Source organism: Marmota monax, unplaced genomic scaffold (genome assembly GCF_021218885.2).
Source record: "Marmota monax isolate L192 unplaced genomic scaffold, Marmota_monax_Labrador192_F-V1.1 WCK01_AAM20220418_F8-fsc02107, whole genome shotgun sequence".
NCBI lineage: Eukaryota > Metazoa > Chordata > Mammalia > Rodentia > Sciuridae > Marmota > Marmota monax.
Genome location: NW_026695071.1, coordinates 1 through 20,668, shown reverse-complemented (window position 1 = coordinate 20,668; position 20,668 = coordinate 1). Strand labels below are relative to the sequence as shown.

Here is a 20,668-nt window from a genome sequence, read left to right as displayed (position 1 = left end):
ATGATAGTCACTGATGGGAGACTGAAACTCAAAAACTGAATTCTCCATATGAAAATCATTTCATATTAAAAACATTTTCTGGGGCTTGGGTTGTGGCTCAGTAGTAGAGCACTTGCCTAGTATATGTGAGGCACTGTTTCGATCCTATAATAAACATATAATAATTTTTTTAAAAAATCCACTTTTAAAAAATGTTTTCTTTTGCAACTAAATTATTGTTAAAATATGCATAAAGGTAATCTTTATATCTGACAACGGATGTCGAATCACCAAACTAGGCCTAACAGAACTGATATGTATTGCCCCAGTTTTCCAGTACATTAAGCACAAATTTGTGAAGAATACACTATCTCCATGGTTTTGTCTTTCCAGAACTTGCTGTGTAGAGTGTAGGGAAATAACAATGCAAGCTTTTCTTCTATACAAAATAATACCAGAATCCAATACAAGGAATGTGATAGAAAAGATGGATTGGAGAGGGAGCAAGAAGAAAATCCAAATTATTAGATATCTGCCCAGCAGGTGCCTGTAAGTCCTGAACATGCTATAGCCTCTTTCAGAGGCATGTGGCCTGAGAGGTCTATGACTCCCCTGATTTTTGATGCTGCATTGGTGTTCCATGGAATGTGAAATGCCCTAAGAATATCTATAGAAAAAAAAATTAACATACCTTCCACTACTTCTTGGACAGCAGTTTCATGACCACCAGATTCCCATTTTAGGCTCTATTATGAGCAAAAACCCCATTGATAAAAATGTCTTGATCACTGTCCTAGGTTGGAGAGAGATATAAAGGCACAGTCTGCTCACCAGGGCTTGGCACCAAAAGCACTTCCTTGGTTGAAGAATGGTAGATTCCATAACCTTTCCACTGACTTAACAAAACACCAGTCCACAGCCACATACACATACTTAAAAGGAATTCAGTCTCTTTCATTCTTCCAGACACTTATACTAATTGTGCCTTTTCAGAGGATAAGAAGTCAAATGCAATTTTTTCTTATGGAAGGTGAAAGAAAGCACATGGGTCTAGAAAGTCACCACACCAATTTTTTTAATGAGATGTTCAAAACAGATAAGATTCCACACTAAAAGGACAAAAGGTGATTACAATGAAATTCTGTAATTAGCTAAAGTTGACATTTCAAAATCATCCAAAATTGGAGTATTTTAGTTGCTCTGCATTTTTATAATTTCCAATTACAAAACCATCAGATATCTCTTCAAACAGATTTTCTGTTCCATTTTCAATTTAGCTAGGGGTTGGCAGCTGTGGCCTGTGATCTGCCAAACCTGACCTCACCCTACTCCCTGAGCAACAGCTACCATGTTAGTGACAAATAATTATTGTAACTGACCTCATGCTGAGCTTTGCCAGAAATAAAGAGACACTAGGAAATACAGTGAACAACTCAAATGAAACCCATCACCAACCTGTTGCCTTCTGCACTTTACAGAGTGACATGATCTGGTGGTCCTCCCTGAGTGAAGAAAGCTCTTTGGAAATCACCCTAATCTATTCTCACGTGTCAAAACATATGCAACGAAATGCCTCTTTCATCAGCAGCTTATAAGAGATTATAAGCTCAGAGATTTAAATACATCAAAAATCAGGGGAGTCATAGACCTCTCAGGCCACATGCCTCTGAAAGAGGCTATAGCATGTTTAGGACTTACAGGCACCTGCTGGGCAGATATCTAATGGCAGCTCAGAGATTTAAATACGAGAATGATGGTAGTCTCAACTTCTTATCCCAAGAAACCAAGGAAAGAGGAGCTGAGTTGAACGCCAGACAACACACAAACCTCCAGCTATTCCACACTACTTGATTCTTCCTTAATTCATTCAGAAGCTTGTATCTATTGCCAAATCTCTTATTATAAAAATCCTAAACGTGGGATATGTTCAATATTAAAGTTTGAATAATCTCTCTTAACAAGCTCTTAAGGTAAAAAATTTCAGCTTTTTTATTTTGATGCCAGAAGACTTGTCCTATCCCTCAGAAAGAATTAAAAAATGAAAAATAGATAAGCATCCACAGAGGAAATACAAAGGGATCTGGAGTAATCTAAATACTAAGGAAATAGGGTGGACAATCTAAGTATGCCATGATGGCTAGAGCATCCTCCATTGATGGAAGAGCTGTGGACCAGAAAAAAATTCCACAGCTGTATAAAGGGTGCCTCCCACAACAGACACAGAAAAAAATTCAGAATTTCTTGGATGAATTTAATTTAAAATAGACATTGTGTTTTAATTTTTTAAAATTTCATTCTGTTTCATTTTTCCCCTTTATCTTATCTGCAAATAGAATAAAAACACATCTCAATAGTATCATGTTTTGTTTCAAAGTCACCTGACTTTATTTACACTTTTATTGAGTACCCCAAGAGACTATCATGGAAACATAAGTGACTCATCCCATGTATTTTGCATTTGTCAAAAAAAAAAAAAAAATGAAAACTGATTTTCTCTAGCAATGGAAATTGCAATAAGCCTAAGTTAAGCTCCCTCAAAACAAAAAGTATATGATAATTGAAAATCAATTCACTGTTCTTAAACTACTATGTAGATACTTTGGCACAGAAAAACTATCTATTTAACATTGGATAATTTCATAGCCATCTGGAGTAAGAATAAACCTAAATAATTTAATAAAAATCTCTTTTTATTTCTTTCCTAAAAACCTTGAAGTTTTAAGTTGAAATGAATAGATATATTTAATCCACCTCTTCATTTTACAAATAAGAAATGTGGTCCCCTCGATTAATCAAGCCCAAGCCCACTGGTGATAGCCCCTGTATTTGGTGGTGGCTAAAGGGTAGGTATTTCTAAGGGGTATAGGTAGAGCTTAGACACATGAGATAAGATACCCCTATATGTGCCTGCAAGAACCTTCAATGACTATAAGGGAGCAATGAGGACACAGGAAGCCAGGCTTGGGAAGGGAAGAGGGGCAGGAGAGGTGAACCTCCTTTGCATTTCAGCATGGAAGTTCAAGACATCTGAAAATACTACATTTGAACAAAACATAGGTCCGCTGAGGTAAATCTGGCAAGAAATACACTTTGTCATGGAATATATTTTACTGAATCCTTTGTTATTTTGATTTATAAACTTCCAATATTTGATATAAGGTATACCTGCCTCCTTTTTATACTTTTGTTCTACACCCCACATCTGCTAGGTAGTAACCTAATGAACTTAACTTAGGGAAATTCAAGACAGTGTGCTCAGGCAGAAGAGAAAACTGCTATAGTTCCCCTTATCACTCCTACCAATGAGCACAAAAATCAGCGTGCAAAGATGAGGTTTGAAATCTGCTCAGTTCACAGGTGCCTCTTGGGATAAACTCCTTACTGCATTGAATGTGATTCTCATGGTTCAAAATCCATGTTTCCACACATGAGGGCTCCTAATGTAACTAAGTTCCTCCAACAAGTGCACCAATGAAAAAAAAAACGTTCTTTATAATGAGAAGACAATACCAGTTATGCAGAACTTATTGAGAGTTGGCTTATCCATCTTCAGCATGGCACTTTCCTAGGAAATGCTTATGGGCAATTTTTATGATTCCTGTTTATGATCTTTATCTTATGATCAAACTCAAGAATGTAATACCCAGGCCCAGATATCTTGCACATTTCCTTATTGGAAAACATTAGAATGAACAACCAGCCCTGCAGCTGATTTATAAAACAAAAAGGGAAAATACACACACACACACACACACACACACACACCCTGCACAAAGGGCAGAAACAGATCCCAGTCTCCAGGCTGCTCTAGAAACCTGTCTGCCTCCACATAGGAAAGAGCTCCTTAGATGTGCTCAATGCTGCCACTACATGCTTCCACCCCTAATACACACATGCACACCCATGCACACCCATGCACACACAAAGAGTAAGTTGGCCCATAAGGTCTACAACCACGCATAATCTTGGGCCAACAACTCAAAAGATCCAAACATGCCTGAAATATGGTGCCAGACTGAGTGATGGAGGGCTGACAAGGGAAGGATTATTGACACACGCCACACAAACACACTATCATAGCCTTATTCATTCACACATACTTGCGCATCACACAATTACAGAGTCACAAAAACAGTTCACACACAAACACATACACCAGATACAGAGGCACATGCATTCTAATATATACATTCTCCAGACACATGTCTTCACATACACATAGCCATGTGTGTGCACTCGCTCACAGTCCAGAGGTGGGAATTTTACCTTTAGCCCCCACAACTATATACACTCCCTACAGATACAGGTACTTAGGTTGGCTATGAATCCAGAGGCCAGACTAAGCTCCAGGTGGGCCTAAGGGAGAGTGAAAAGGCAGAGGAGCAGCAGATGTCCCTCTGTCATCCTCCTCTGTAGGGAGTTAGGGGTGAGGAAACCCTGCCTACCAAGGGAGCAGTCCACAAACTCTGACCTGGGACCCTCAGGGAGAGTGACCTCCTGGCTCCTGGAGGTCGCTGGTAGGACTGAGAAGGTGGAGGTGCCAGAAGGAGTCTTTATGTCCCCAAACTGAATCTCTCCCCTTAGCTGAAGGCTAGGACCCTTCTGACAACTCCTTTCAACATCAAGCCCACAACAGTACTGCCAGTCCCCAGGAGCTTCTCTCTCCTTTAAGATCCCTTCACTGAGACCCACACCTATTCCTTCACAAAATGGAGTCCCACCCAGACCCCCCCCCCCGCACCTGTTTGATCTTCACGCTGCATCTGCCCTTTCACACAGCTTCAAGACACCAGAGGCATCCCCCCTTGCCTCTAGCCCCACAACCCCAAACTCGCAAGCCACACCCCCAACCCTGTGGAGATAGATAGATGCCCACAATGATTGAGCCCATCTCTAAGGTGGCGGCTCCAGCCTCCAAGGACCACCTCTAGTGAAGCCACTGCCTCCCCACCCCAGGGGGGCTAAACCCTCCCGAGTAGGTCCCAGCACCTACCTCCTTTTTCAAGGTGTTCTGCAGGCGGCAACTACATGAGCTTTCACTCTCTTGTTCTGGCACCTGTGCTCTTGGAGCATCCTTGCCTCCAGCGGTTCCTGATCTCTGGGGGATGAGGCGACGCTCTGTGCTCCTACACTCCCACTCCCAAAGAGGCTACCAGGGATCCTGTGCTCCAGCAGCTGAGATGGCGGTGGCGGCTCCGTGCTCTTGTGGCTGCACTGGCTCCAAAGGTTCCTGTGCTCTGGCAGCGACAGCATTGGTTGCCATCGGCGGCAGCTGTGTTAGCTGCAACATTTGTGGCCTTGGAGTTTTCGGTGGCATTGCCTCCGCCGGCGGTTCCTGGGGCGTGGGCTTTGGCTCTGGTGGCTCCGGTGCTGTTGGCGTTGGCGGCGTCTCCTGCAGCGGCTCCATTGGCTCCTGTTGCGTTGGCATTGGTGGCGGCGAAACTACAGCCGCTGTAGCTCAAGCGGAGGAGACAGAGGCGGTGGCAGAGGCAGCATTGGCTGTGGCTTCAAAGTTAGCGTTGGCAGCTCCAGTGACAGCTAAAGCAGTGGCCCTTAGTACTGCTCCTGCTGCATTGGTGGCGGCGGCACCCCTGTGGCTATTCCTATGCTTCTGACTCATGAAGGCTTCTGTGGTAGTGGTGGCTTGGAAAAGGAAGCACACTATTAGTTAGCTCAGGTGTTCCGCCTTTACTTCCATTTTCGTTTCAGGAGGCGTGGTGGCACTCAGTTCATAATTTTGGGCCAATAGTGTTGCTCCTTTTTCCAAACACTTATTAGCATAACCGTGAACCAATGGCATTGACCCACACACTGGCTGCAAGCTGCCCTGGTATCTTCCAGGCAGGTCTTTGGCTGAGTGGGCAGAACCTGCTATCAAGAGCTGCTTGGCTGCAGAGGTTTGTCACTTAGGAAGAAAACACTCGCCAGTACAAGCGGAAAAACTCTACTTTCACTACAGGGACGTTTTAGCAAGGTATGTGTACTTCTTCGTATATATTAATACAGATGAGAATACATTCTCTCTCTCTCTCTCTCTCTCTCTCTCTCTCTCTCTCTATATATATATATATATATATATATATATATATATAATTTCACACATTGCTTATTCATAAGTAATTGATTTACAGATTAGATACAGGTGATACGTGATGGCACATACTTGTAATCCCAGTTATTAGGAGGCTGAGGAGGGAGGGTTGACAGTTCAAGTTTCCTTTTCATTTTAAATAACTAATAGAAAATCTGTTTCCAGGAGTTAATCTGTTTTACATAAATTGTCAAATTTGGGGATCAAGTATTGTATTGTATTGTAAAGTATTATATCTTTTTACTGTTAATATATGTGGAGTTATTCAAGGTGTCTCTTCTTTAATTCCTGATAATTGACAATTTTTGCCCCCATCTTCAAACAGTTTGATTAGGAATTTATCTATCATATGTTTTCTTTTAATATTCAGGTTTGTATTAAATTTTCTGTATTCATTTTCTTTTACCTACTTTATTGATTCCGAGTTTCATATTTGTTATATTGTGCCATAAATTGAAATTTTTCTTTTTTTTTTTATCAATGTGACTGCTGAGGTTAATTTTTTTGAACTATTTTCTTTCTAAAAGAAACATTTAATGCTACGTATGTTCCCTGTCAACACTATATAAATGCACTCCATAGATTTTATTACATCTTCAATCTAGTGTAAGTTTTTAAAAATTTTCTTTGTATCTTTTATTCATGGATTATTTAGATTTATGCTCTTTGATTGCCAAGTATTAGGGATGTTATACATTATCTGTCCCTTTCTTGTGTGTGTGTGTGTGTGTGTGTGTGTGTGTACCTGTTGCCCAGGAATGGACCCAGTGTTTTAAGTATGCAATGTGACTGCTGTACCATTGAGCTATTTACCCCAGTCCCCATTATTATTGAACACATACATATATTATATGATATCAACAATACATTTTGATACATTTTGATGTTTGTTTTATCTGTGGTTTAGGTTAATATTCTTTGTGCATTTGAGAAGTGACCTTTTTATTGGTGATGGGATTTTGTTCTGTAAATGTAAATTAGTTCAAGTTCTCTGATGATATCATAAAGATCATAATCTATGAATTGTTGAATTTCTGTGTTGAACAAGTGCTATTGAAATCTCCAACTTTGTTGTTGGGCTTAAGTATATTGCTTATAAGTCTATCATTTTATGTGTTCAAATACTTTAAAAATTTTGGGGAGAACATGCAAATATAAGATTGTTAAGATTTATGGAATGGTTCTCTTCATCAGGTAATGTGCCTTCTATCTCATATAGTAGTTTTTATTTTGAGGTTCATTTTCTCTTACATTACCAGACTTACTTGAGCTTTCTTTTGGTTAGTGATTTCATAATGCAGATTTTCTTCCCATTGCTCAAAAGATAATAAATGATTTTAATTAAATGTCTACCAGTACAGAAATAATCTTATTGTAGTAGGTTTCATTTTGTCCTACATTATCATGAAAATTATTTTATAGCTTTTAAATTTTGAATTCTGCAAATAAAATATTAACATTTCTGACTATGCTTATTAATACAATGTGGGTTGTCTATAGATATAAACAATTTCAAATTTTGAGCTAATAAAATTTCTCTTATGATGTCCAATCATGCTGACATTAAATTTGCCTTTCTGTATTTTGCTGTTTGACATACATTGAAGCAAATGTGTCAGGAATGAAGAATTTTTAAAAATTAAATGTAAATAAAAATGTATGATTTTTATACTTGTGTGTTGATGCTAACAATCTGCTATTTAAGTTGAATATAGTAGTAAAAAGGATAATACTGTATTGGTAAGATAACACAATTTAAAAATAAATCAAAAGGTTATGCAGGTATATTGGGTTGGAAAGTCAAATAAATGAAAGAGGAAAGGTGATAGTCAAGTTTCTCACTGTTGGAGTGAATTTTTTTCTGTCTCTTTAATTTTTCTCTAAATCTTTGAAGATTTCCTTACAACTTTATATGTGTACGTATACACACACATATACACTCACACACTCTCTTATATTCATTCATTCAAGAGAAAGGAAAGTTCTAGAACATATTTTATAGAGAATCCAGAGCAAAATATTTACAGAGGAGAAAAGAAACATTAAAAGCAATAAAAAGGTGAAAGCTTTATTTTTGAAAGGAGAGATCAAATATTTTTAAAATATGTTTTTAGTTGTATATGGACCATTAGTTTATTTATTTATTTATATCTGGTGCTGAGAGTTGAACCTAGTGCCTCACAGGTGCAAGGCAATCACTCTACCACTGACTCAAAACCCTGGCCCTTAAGAAAATACCAAGACTGGAGGAAGTCTTAGGGAGGTGAGCCTTCTGTAGAGTTGCTTTTCACTTAGGGACACATGTTGATTCTGAAGAAAGGTACTTAAAAACAGAGGAAGCACTTTTGCCATCTAAGATTTAAAAAATCACTGCTAAGCTGTAGGCTGAGACCCAAATAGATATAAGCTAAAGAAAGTGGGAAGTCAGAAATTGATAGGCCATTACAGAAGCTATAGTTAAGCTTGTAATCATTTCATCCTTTGAAATTGGAGTGTTCAATTTTCAATTCTTGGAACTCCAAGTCATGTGAACTAGGAAAATCATGTGAACTAGCTGTGTGTGCAATGATTTCTATACTTAGTACTCAAAAAGCTCCTGCATTCTCATGGATGCTCACACAGACATGTACACACACAAAACACAGAACCAAGGTGTGGAAGATATAAAATATTATTGAAAATCAATAGAAAAAGTAAAAAAAGAAGCAAGCCCACAGTTATTGTATTCTAAGACACATTTTAGAGTTTTGTTTAATTTATTTAAAAAGTAAGAAGTACAGTTTGAGAATGACTGCAAACTTAAAATAATAAAAAATCCTAAATGGAAATGCTGCATCTAGCCAAAAGGCAATTAAAACATTTTGTATTTCAGTGGTAAGGATTATTTTAAATTTAAATACCACTGAAGTATAAATTAATGTACATGGGCTGGGGAGTAAGGTTGAGAGATGAAGAAGACAGAATTAAACAGAATAGTACACATTTAATTGGGGTACTAAACCAAAGAGAGCAAAAAAGAAAAAAAAATAACATGTTAAAGACTGAGTAGATGAATAAATGGGGGACAAAATATACACAGTGAGTTATTATTTATCATGTATTTGATAAGCATTAATTTTTATCTGTTTATTGAATAATCTCAACATATTTGATGCTATTCTTTGATCATAAAATTTTATTTAAATTGGGGCTGGGGATGTCACCCAGTGGAGGTGTGCTTACTTAACATGCCTGTTTCCAGGAATTGATCCCTAACACTGAAAACAAAGGAAAAAAGTAACATAGTTTAAAACAAAACAAAATAAAGTATCAGTAATGTTTGAGAGTGATTATGGGCAATACAATAATATCATTGAAAAACCGGGATAAATTTATAAAGTGCCTGCCTTTATGTTTGGCATATGAACAGCATATCCAGTCTTAATACTCTTTATATAGTCTCATTTTATGCCAGTACTTTGACTTTTATCAGCAAATTTATAGAGCCCAAAGAGAAGGTATTGACCACTCCATTCATTAGATATAAAAATATTACATCAATAAGAGAGTACCTCAATTTTATATTTGAGAGTTTTTTGACTAAATCATTATTATTTAAATGAGGTCAATGAAAATCATTGAATTGATCATAGAAATCTTTATTTGCCTCATAAAGAAAAACTCTAAAGAAATACATTATTTAAAACTAAATTTCTGAGTGAAATTCATGAATAATGGTTTCAATATAGAATTCATCTCCTAATTTAACATATCACTTTCCCCCAACTTCCAAATCAATAGGATATTGTGTCACTTAAATACAGTACTTAATTTGTGGTTAGTGCTAATGTTGTGTTGCAGTAAAACTGACACAGAATATTTTCTGCATTTTCCCTACTCCTAGGTTTTTTCCAAACTATTTCATATGCAAACAATGACAAAAAAATGCTAGCATGTTTCCTAAAACTCCATTCTTCAGGCAGAATGGAAAGATAAGTTACTCTGACCATTTTTTTTTCTCTTCCTGTCTACTCTTTCATGAATTGAGTCTGTGTGAAAATAAATCAGAGTGTATGAAATTAACTTGTGCTATTTAATTCTGTCTCCTTCAGGAAATGAAATGAGTTATTAAACCAGAATCAAACTTATCTTATTCCTCTTATTTCTTCCCTTTTAGGAAAACCTTCCTGCAATTTTATTTTTGTATGGATGGGATCTACCACTGAATTTAATCTTCACTATGAGATTAGCATCAAACACTGCTTGAGTGTATTTGACTCATGTTCAATCAGTAACATTTGCAATTCACTATTATTTGTGGAAGACTCCACAAGTTCTAGGTATTTACTGCTGTTGTTTTGAATACACTTAATTACATGAATATCTTCTAATTGTTTTTGCAGTGCCCTACAAAATATTTAAGTGTTTTTAAGCCATTTTTTTTGTGAGTAGAGAATCATTTCACCAAATTCAGAATAACAACTGCAAGGTGGTAGAACAAAGAATTGAGAAATGATATAATAGTACTAAAAAAGAGCTTAGAAATCAGTGTAATTCCTTTTTTTTAAAAAAAAAAAAAACTAAGATAAGGCTCAAATGAAATGTTCAAAGAACTTTTAAAAAAATTTAATGATTTTCTGTATGATCTTCTTTGGATACAAAATCCTGAATTGTGCTAATCTCTACCCTCTTTAGGTTCTTTCTCTTTCTAGACATATTTTTCATTGGTTTCTAACTTCATTCTTCATTACACCTAACATTTAGGGAGTATCTGTTCTATATCATATACTGTTCTAGTCTTTGTGCATACAGAAGTGGGGGGAAATTAAGTTCTCTTTGTCATCTGGGGTTTATATTCTGGTAAGGAAAATGTACCATAACACAATGAATAAATGAGTTGCATAAAAGAGGCAAATGAACCACGGAGTTAACAAAGAAGCCCAATTTCCAGGAAAATCTCCTGACAGCAGTTTCTAAGGCACTGATACATTTCATTTAGTTATCACGTCATAGAATATACCTACCTCTTCAAATTATTCCCCCTGAATAATTAGAAATTTGTGTCCTTTGACCAACAGCTAACTAATCCTCTCACTTGGAATCCCCAGGCCATGGGAACACCATTCCATTGTCTACTTCTGAATTCAGTATTTTAGATATCATATGTAAAAAAGATTGTGAATATGTCTTTCTGTAAATGCCTTGCTTCACATAAGAAATGGCATCCTGATCCATCCATGTTATCACAAATGAAAAGACTTGTATAAAAACAACAACAACAAAAAAGTCAAACAGAAATCTATTCTGTAATTCATTCTTCAATTGGTAGATAATTTGGTTTCGTCCAAGTTTTGAGTATTTTTGAATTATGCTGCACTGAGCATGGAAATACATATTATCTTTTCAAAATACATGCTCTACGTAGGTAGGTTGATAAATTGATTGATTCATTCCATGGAGTACTGCTGGATCATATATGATCATATGGCTTCTTTATTTTTAATTTTACAAGAAGTCTAGACAGTGTTTTTCATATGGTGTACTTATATTCCTATTGATAGCATATAAGAGTTCACTTTTTTTTATTTTCTCTCTGAAAATAGTTATCTTTTATCTTTTTTAATAACAGCCTTTTTAATGGGGTAAGGAGATATCTTGTAGTTTTGATTTCCATTTCTTTTAGATTAGGTATATTGATTTTTTTTCAGAGAAAATCTTATCATTTTTATGTTTTCTTTGGAGAAGCATCTGTTCAAATTCTTTGCCCTATTTTAAATAATTTGTTATATGAAATCAAATTATTAGATTTTCTTATATACTTTATATATTAGAATCTTATCAGATGTATATTCTTCAAATAGTCTTTTCTATCCTATAGGGTTTCTCTTTAATCTTGTCAGTGGTTTTATTTCCAGAGCAGAAGCTTTTTAGTTTGATGTAATCTCACTTGTCTACTTTTACGTTTGCTTCTGTGTAAATATCTTAGTGATTTCAGTGTCCTGAAGTGCTTCCCCTACATTTTCTTCTACTAGTTTTATAGTTCTAGGGCTTGCCATAAAGTTATTGACAAAACCAACATAATGAAAATTTTCTACTATGTTTCCTTTTAGTAGTTTCATATATTTTATTTAAAATTCTAAGAAATTGTGAAATCTTTTGGTATATTGTGATAGACAGGCCTAAATCCATTCTTCTCCATGTGGCTATCTAATTGTCCTAACATCATTTATTGAAGAGACTGTTCTTTCCCCATTGTGTTTTTGGTACTTTTACTGAAAATCAATGACAAGAAATAACTGGATGTTTTTTCTGGGTTTTCTGTTCCATTTGTGTTTGTATCTGCTTTTATGCCAGTACCATGATGTTCTGGTTACTATATCACTGCAGTTCATTTTGAAGTCAGGTAGTATGATGCCTACAGCTTTGTTATTTTTGTTCAAGACTGTTTGGGCTACTTGTGATTTTTTCTTGTTTCATATACATTTTAAGATTAAATTTTTTGTTTTTCTAAAAATTGTCATTTGACTTTTGGCAGAAATTGCATTGATTCTTTAGAGCACTTTGGGAAGTATAGATCTTTAAGTATTACCAGTTCTTCTAATTCATGACCACAGGATGTTTTCCTTCTTTTATCTGCTTATAATTACTTTCTCTAACATATTTTACACTTTTCAGTGCACAGGCATTTCACCACCTTGGTTAATGTTTTTTTAATATTTATTTTTTGATGTAGTTGGACATAATACTTTTATTTTATTCATTTATTTTTTTATGTGGTGCTGAGGATGGAACCCAAGGCCTCACATGGGCTAGGTGAGTGCTCTATCACTGATCCACAACCCCAGCCCCCACCTTGGTTAATTTTATTGCTAATTACTATTAATATTTTTTTGGTATTATTCTAAGTGGGGTTGTTTTCTTGATTTTTTTCTGATATTTTTTAGGGTATAGAAATGCTAGTGATTTTCTATATCCTAAAACTTTACTGAGTTCATTTGATATTACCATCAGTTTTGTTGGTAAAATTTTGTGTTTTGTCTATATAAGATTATATTGTCTGCCAAGGTACTGTTTGTCTTCTTCCTTCCTTTTTGATGTGGGTCTCCTTTATTTTTTTCTCTTGGATGGTTACTTGACTCACATTTTTTGTAATTGAAGACAAGTGGTGAGAATGGGTATATTTTATCTTTTCCTAATTAGAAAAAAATCCACCCCCCACTTAGAATTTGATGTTTGCTATGGATTTGTCATATATGGCTTTTATTGTGTGGAGATACTTTACTTTTACACTTACTGTATCAAGTTTTCTAAACAAATGATGTTGAATTTTATTTAATGCTTTTTCCTTTTTCTGTATTTATCAAGATGTGATTGTACAACTTTGTCATTCATTCTGTTAGTGTGATATATCACATCTGTTGATATACATATGTTGACCCATTCTTGTATCCCTGGGGAAAATCGCACTTGATCAGGGAGAATGATTCCATTAATATGTTAAATTTGGTTTGCTAATATCTTGTTAAATTTTTTATCTATGTGGGAGGAATATTAAACTTTAATTGTTATATGTATTTTTTAGTTGTAGATGGACACAATATCTTTCATTTTTATGTAGTGCTGAGGATTAAACCCAGTGTCTCACATGTACCAGGTGAGCACCCTACAACTGAACCACAACCCCAGAATCTGAACTTTAATTTTTATTTCTTTTTTTGTCATAGTCTTTAGCATTATTGTAATAATGGCTTCATCAAATGAGTTTTGAAATATTTCCTTTTCTTCAGTTATAGAACGAGTTTGCAATCATTAGAATTATTTCTTCCTAGAGTGTTTAGTAGAGGTGAGCAATGGCTCTAATACCTTGGGCTTTCTTTGGAAGAATATTTATGACTGAATCAACTTCCTCACCAAGACTCTTGCTTTTATAACACTAGTTTCAATATCATTTACACAGAAAAGATACTCAGTAAAAATTCCATTTTCTTAAATTGATTAGTGCTGTTTTGTGTTCTAACATATAGTCTATAGTTCAGAATGTACTAGGGGCACTTGAAATGAATGCATATTCCACTGCTGTTAAATTAACTGTTCTATTCTAATGTTTACTTTATGTCCAACAGTTTCTTATGTGTTTCTCTCTGAGTGATCTGTCCTTCATAGAAAGTGGTAGATCAAAGTCCTATACTGTTACTGCATTGCAGCCTATCATCTTTCAAAACTATTAATATCTGTTTTAAATGTTTAGATGCAATAATGTTGGGTGCCTATGTATTTACAAGTGTTATATCCTTTCAATGAATTAACCCATTTATAATTATATAATGACATTTTTGTCTTATTTTGCAATTGTTTTAAATTTAAGTTGTATTTTACCTGATATAAGTACAAGATACTCCTGCTCTCTCTTGATTTCAATTGGCAGGCAACATTTGATTATATCCCTTCCTTTACAGGTTATATGTGTCTTTACATGTAAAACAAGTCTCTTGTATGCAGCATAAATTTTTTTATTTTAACTACTCATTCAGGTATACTGTGCCTTTGATTTTGGAGAACTTTATTTACCTTTAAGTTAATTAAGTTATATTTAGTACTCCCATTTTTGTTCACTTTTTCCTGGTTGCTTTATATATCCTTTGCTTCTTTCATCCTGTCTTCCTTTGTAATTAAGTGAATTTTCTCTGATGGTATGCTTTCATTCCTTTTTTCTTTACCTTTTTGTAACTATTATGGTTACCATGTGGTAACTTTACTTTGTGGTTACCATGATAATACATAACACCTTTTTATTTTCAAGGCCAAATACTGAATTCAGGGCCGTGTGAATGCTAGGCAAGTGCTCTTCCCCTGAGCTAAATTCCCAACCCTTGCATAACACATCTTAAACAGCTATTTCTAAGCTCATTACAAATTATCTTTGATCACATGTATAACTCTTTAATTGGATTCCAGTACCACCTCTCAGATATTAAATAGTCAGTGTCACAATGTACATAGTTTGTTGAATCTGTGAACAAATTATTGGGGCTATTGCTATTTTTAAGGATTTTATTTTCTAACATTCATGCTAAAGGTATACGTAATTTGCAGAACATTATTACAGTGCTAGAATATTCTGAATTTGACCATATCCTTCTTTTTACTGATGAATTTTTACCTTTATATGTTTTTGTTTTACTCATTAATGTTCTTTTCTTTTTCCTGAACAACTCTCTTCAGAATTTTATGAAATACAGGTTTGACAGTTATGAACTTCCTCTGTTTCGCTTGTCTCGGACAGTCTATATTTTTCTATTTCTGAAGAACATCTTTATTTAGCCCTCTATTCTTGCTTGGGACATTTTTTCCCTTCAGCTCTTTCAATTCATCTTCTTATTCTCTCCTGGCCTGTGAGGTCTCTGCTGAGAAGTCTTATAATCCCTTGTGTGTTATTTGCTTTTTTTCTCTTGATTTCAGCATTCTCCCTTTGTGCTTGACTTTTTACAGTTTCCTTAAGATGTCTTGGTGTCTTATTTGAATTAAATGTGATTGGCAACTTTGACCTTCCTATACCTGGATATTTTATCCATATTCAGAAAATTACTCTTACACTATTTTTTTAAATAAGTATTCTGTGTTTTCTTTCTTTTCTGCTTCACAAACTTCTCTAACTTAAATATTCACTTTTAATTCTTTCCAATAGGTTCTATAATCTTTATTCTTTTGTTTTTACCCATATTTCTTTATCTCTCTATAGATTTTTAAATAACCTATATTTGAGTTCCCAAATTCTTTTTACTTTATCAATTCTCCTATTGCTTTTTCTATTGTATTTTTCATTGAATTCATTATACTCATTTCCAAACTTCATTTTATTTAGTTTTTTAAAAATTGGAATTTTTATGTTAAAATTACATTTTAATCATTTATCATTGTTATTGTTTTCCAGTAATTTCCGTAAATTCGCTTAATTTCTTTAAAATGTTTGTTTTTAATTCTTTGTTAGGTTGCATATCTCTATTTCTTTTGAGTAAACTACATTGAGACTTTTGTGTTTTTAGTGATATAGTTCTTAAATTTTTCATGTTTCTTATTCCGTTAATAGAATTTCTGTGCATTTGAAGGAGAAACCCATTTCAATCTTCTCAGATTTACATTGCCTGAAAAAGATCTGTACACGTGCAGAAGATCTGTCAGGATTTTATCTTGTGTCGTGGTAGTTGGTTGAAATGCCTTGTTGCTGGAGTCCTTCAACAGTGTTGGCTGGTCATTTAGTTAGCAAAGAGCAGGCCTAGAATGTAGGTCCAGGGGGTGAACTTGTTGACTGGATCTCCATAGGTTCTGAAGTCCAGGTCCATGAGGATGGACTCAGAACCTAGGTTAATAGAAGTTGGTCTAGAAATTCATGTTTCAGTCTGAAGCCTGGATCCGTAGAAGTTGACTTAGACCTCAGTTTGCCCAGAGCCTTATACCACTATGACAAGACTTGAGCCAGAATTATTGGAGTGTACCAGGAGCCTGGATCTATAGGTATGTTGTATGGCCTCAGTGTATGTAGTTCAGCCTGACATTGAGGACAACCAGGTGAGTCTAGACCTTGGGTACACTGAAGCACAGTTCCCTGGTGCCATGGGAACTACCCAGACAGGAGCCATGGGTTTGATCTGTGCTGGATATATTTGGATCCTGTGTCTACAAGGACTAACATGGAGGACAGAGAGGAAAAATTACTTATGTTTCTTTCAAGGACAAAAATGTTTCTTTGCTTGAGAAATGACTATATGTAGGTATATACTCTCTTTATCCTAATAATCCTGTTATCAACATTGTACCATATACCTTTATTTAAACAGAATGCACAAGGAAGTTGCTTTGTTTATCAGAAAATACACAGAACAAATAAAATTTTCTTCTGTTGAAGTCTAAATCTCTTGTGAGCAACTTTATTGTGGCATTTCTTTGTTTGGGTGAATCACTGAAAGCACAAAAACATATGCCTGAATCGTAGAGGTTTTCCACTGCATTTTGTTGCTGTGATAAAAACGGGTGCGCAGGATTGAGCGAATTTATAGGCCAGTTCAATGTGCTAACCTGTCATTTGCTGAAAACTTTCTGTAGTACCTTCACTTTTGGATATTGTACTGCCCTCTCCTAACTGATAATTTATCACTAATGGATGTTTCAAAAAACAAAATGATTGAGACTCTGAGGGATACTATCATTTCTACTTTCCCCTAGAAGATAATTTCAAATTTTATTATATGAAATGTGAAGTTGATATATGGTGATTAATTCAGATGCAGATAGATGTAAGATTGCTGAAATGATATGTCAATATGGGAGTAATTTTGTCATTTAAATGGACTTTGTAATGAAATAATTTTACCATTTTTTGCATCATTAGTCAAATTTTCTGATTCACTGGTGTGAAAATCCAGTGTCATTAGTACTAATCTGAACTCTCTTCCTCCATGTTTTTATCTTACAGTGGCTGCTAACTTGCAGAAGATCATAGATGATCCCAAAGCTTTAAAAACATTGACATTTAATTTGGTAAGTGGGAAACTATAGAAAAAGGGTAATATTTTGCCATATTGATGACATCAACAATTAAGAATATAGTTTAATAACCCCTTCTGTAATTTTGATGTTGTTTTGGGATCGATGTTTGCTTTCATCATTACTTTTCTTAAGTATATTGGAACATTGTCTGATCATGAGTAGACATTTCCTATGTCATGAATATCCTCATTCTTCCAAAAACACATCTTTGACTAAATTGTGGACATTTAGGAATTGTCAAGCCTGTATGTTCATTTGGCTTTTAGTTTGTATGGCAACTTGACATATATATAAAATTAAAGTCATTTCAAAGCAACACTATTACTAAAGCTTTCACGAGGTGAAAGGCAGGCGATTCTAACTTTAAAAACTAGAGGCTGATGGTTGTGGAAATGGGTTAGGTAATTGGAAATGATTGAAGAACAGCTCTCCAAAGGCTACTGAACAAAAACATCACCCTTTATACTCACTTTTCAAATCACAATACAGGTTTTTTTTTTTAGTGAGCAGATATTCCAATAGTTTTTATGTACTCATAGATTTTAAATTGAAAGTCTGGATGGCTGCAGAGCTACAGAATCCTAGGGTAATTGTGAGGAGAAGAGATGATGGTCATGGCTGGAAATAGAGAAGACCAGATATTCAAAATTGACTCCTGAAAGTTTTAGCAAACAGTACTTTAAGGCGGAATAACTGGCTCATTTTAAAATTATGAATTAATCTTGTAAAGAGCCAATCAGAATGCCACAAACAATTTAGGATTTGGATTACTAGCATTTTGCTGTACACAATGTATATTAGGTAAGCTGTCTTTTTTGTCTCTTGTGAAAATTAAGTGGAAAATGTGTGTGGCCAAAAATGCTAAATGACCAGTTATAGTAAATGTGAGCCTAGTGCTAATTAACTTTCTGGCTCTTGCTTCTCATTTAATTTCAGATAACTAGACTGTGTGATAAGAGAAAAAAACAATTTTCACTGAAAGAGTGAATCTGAATACATTATTTTTCTTTTGTTAATAAGAGAACATTTTCTTCAAGACAGAGTGCTAGGTTAACAATTTGCCAAATCCATGGTTGGGAACTATATTCTCACTTCTACTGTGTTTCTAATTTACCTGTGATATAAATGTTCCTATATTAATTTATTATACCATTTCCAGAACACTTCTCTGATTTTGGATATGGGTTGAAATAAGCATTTGAAGTTTTCACACTGGCTACTGTACTGTCTGTATGTAAACAAGAAGAATAATGTAACACTCTCCCTCATCTCCTTCTCCTATCAATTCATAAGTTTACTACAGTCTATTGTGATGATGATTCTCCTCAACTTCTCCATTTCCAGAACCTTAGCAGAACACTGTAATCTGCAGAAATTGGTCCCTCTGCTGACACTTGGCCAGTACCCAGCACTGTGTATGTACCCTCTGTGGCTGTAATCAGAGTAATCCTTCTGCAGTTCTAAAAGGTCCCAAAGATGTTTATAGCTCTCCTTTCACAAACTCACACCCTTAAACATACCTCAAAGCCCTCCCTGATCAGACCTACCTTTAGATCCCTGTGCACTTTGTCTCTGATCGAGGGTCCCTTTATGCCTTGGGAACCCAAGGCTCAGTGTGTTAAACGCGGCCAGGACCACAACCTGGAAGCTGCAGATTCAACTCCAGTCTAGCTTCACAGCCCTTATTGATCTCCCCTGAGGCAGGCCCCCTGTCTCATGGTTACAGTGCCTAGTGTATGTCCATGAGAATACTTGCTTCACATGAGAATACTTGGTTCAAGTAAGATAAAAAATGAGTTGTCTAAGATGAGAACTATATCTGAGATAGCAGGGTTATGATGTGCTATTTTACGTATCTGTTAAAATTTGTCCATCTGGGCCAGCAAGACCCCCAGATGATAAAGTATCAGCTTTTGTAAAATAAAATATCAGCGTATGTAAAATAAAATGCATAGTTAAAACAACTGTATTTATTTGGATTTTTAAATTTTTTTTATTAGTTTTGATGAACCTTTGTTTTATTTACCTATTTATATGTGGTGCTGAGAATTGAACCCAGTGCCTCATAAATGCTAGGCAAGCTACCACTGAGCCACAACCCCAGCCCTCATTTGGCTTTTTTTTTTTTGTAAAAATTATAACACTAAATTCATACAAATACATATTTATATGTATATGTATATACATACACACACACTCACACACGCACACACATACACACACACTGTCACCACACTGTAAAACAAATTAATAGTGCTAAGGTAAATTGCATCCCATGGATTACATATGTTTTAAATTTTATACTACATTAGCCATAAAAATACATCTATTTAGTATTTAAATTATTTTTAATGCATAATTTAAAACAACAAAGGAAAAGCAGACAAATAAAATTGTCAGCTTTTGTTTTAAAAATTTGCTTAGCTGTCACTTTCTGAACTTTTCTGTACCAGGTGTTTCAAATCATGTTAGATTCAAATATTACAGTTGTGTGTTTCATATAACTTTCCTCTGAGTTACACCATTCACAATTCCAGAATACATTCTATAAATTTGATTTTGCCCTTAATAATTTACTGTGCTGGAAGTTGTATCAAAATAAGTTATAGAAGCCAATTGACATTTATACTATCAAATATGCCTCATATATGAAATAAATATGATGGATTTATGATTCTTAGAAAACATACAATTTTGTTAAAAGTTAAAATTTAGTATCCAGGATTTTATGCCAATACTAAAACCTGTGATCAAAAGCTCATGTAACAAACCATGTCAGAATGAAATATTTGCCTGAATATTTTCATAACTTCTTTATGAAAATGTAAACTGTACATTTTCTAAAATAGTGAGACAGGCAAATTTTGTTTCCCCTAATATCCTTCATATTTTTAAATATATGTATTCAAAGACTTTTAATGAATTTTCAATACTATATTTTCATGTAAAGTGAAAATGAGGAACATACTCAGACTTAATTTAAATTAATAAATTAATGAAATATGAACAATTGCTGGAATTTGTAATAATTCTTGTGAAACGCATGTGTTCTAGGTGTACCTAGATGATAACACA

The 20,668-nt window shown here is 34.9% G+C and overlaps 1 protein-coding gene across 2 annotated transcripts; it reads left to right on the top strand.

The window, feature by feature from the left end:
• The first annotated feature begins 5,147 nt into the window (after positions 1 to 5,147).
• LOC131423554 (keratin-associated protein 5-4-like) lies at positions 5,148 to 20,640 on the top strand. Of its 2 annotated transcripts, none has more exons than XM_058573839.1 (2): positions 5,148 to 5,953; positions 17,520 to 20,640. In XM_058573839.1, exon 1 carries the CDS (start codon positions 5,160 to 5,162, stop codon positions 5,592 to 5,594), a length of 435 nt encoding a protein of 144 aa, XP_058429822.1. In that variant the 5' UTR covers positions 5,148 to 5,159; the 3' UTR covers positions 5,595 to 5,953; positions 17,520 to 20,640. The 2 variants fall into 2 exon arrangements, with proteins under 2 accessions (XP_058429822.1, XP_058429823.1); XM_058573840.1 differs by lacking the exon at positions 17,520 to 20,640 and adding an exon at positions 10,227 to 11,693.
• Positions 20,641 to 20,668: the final 28 nt, after the last annotated feature.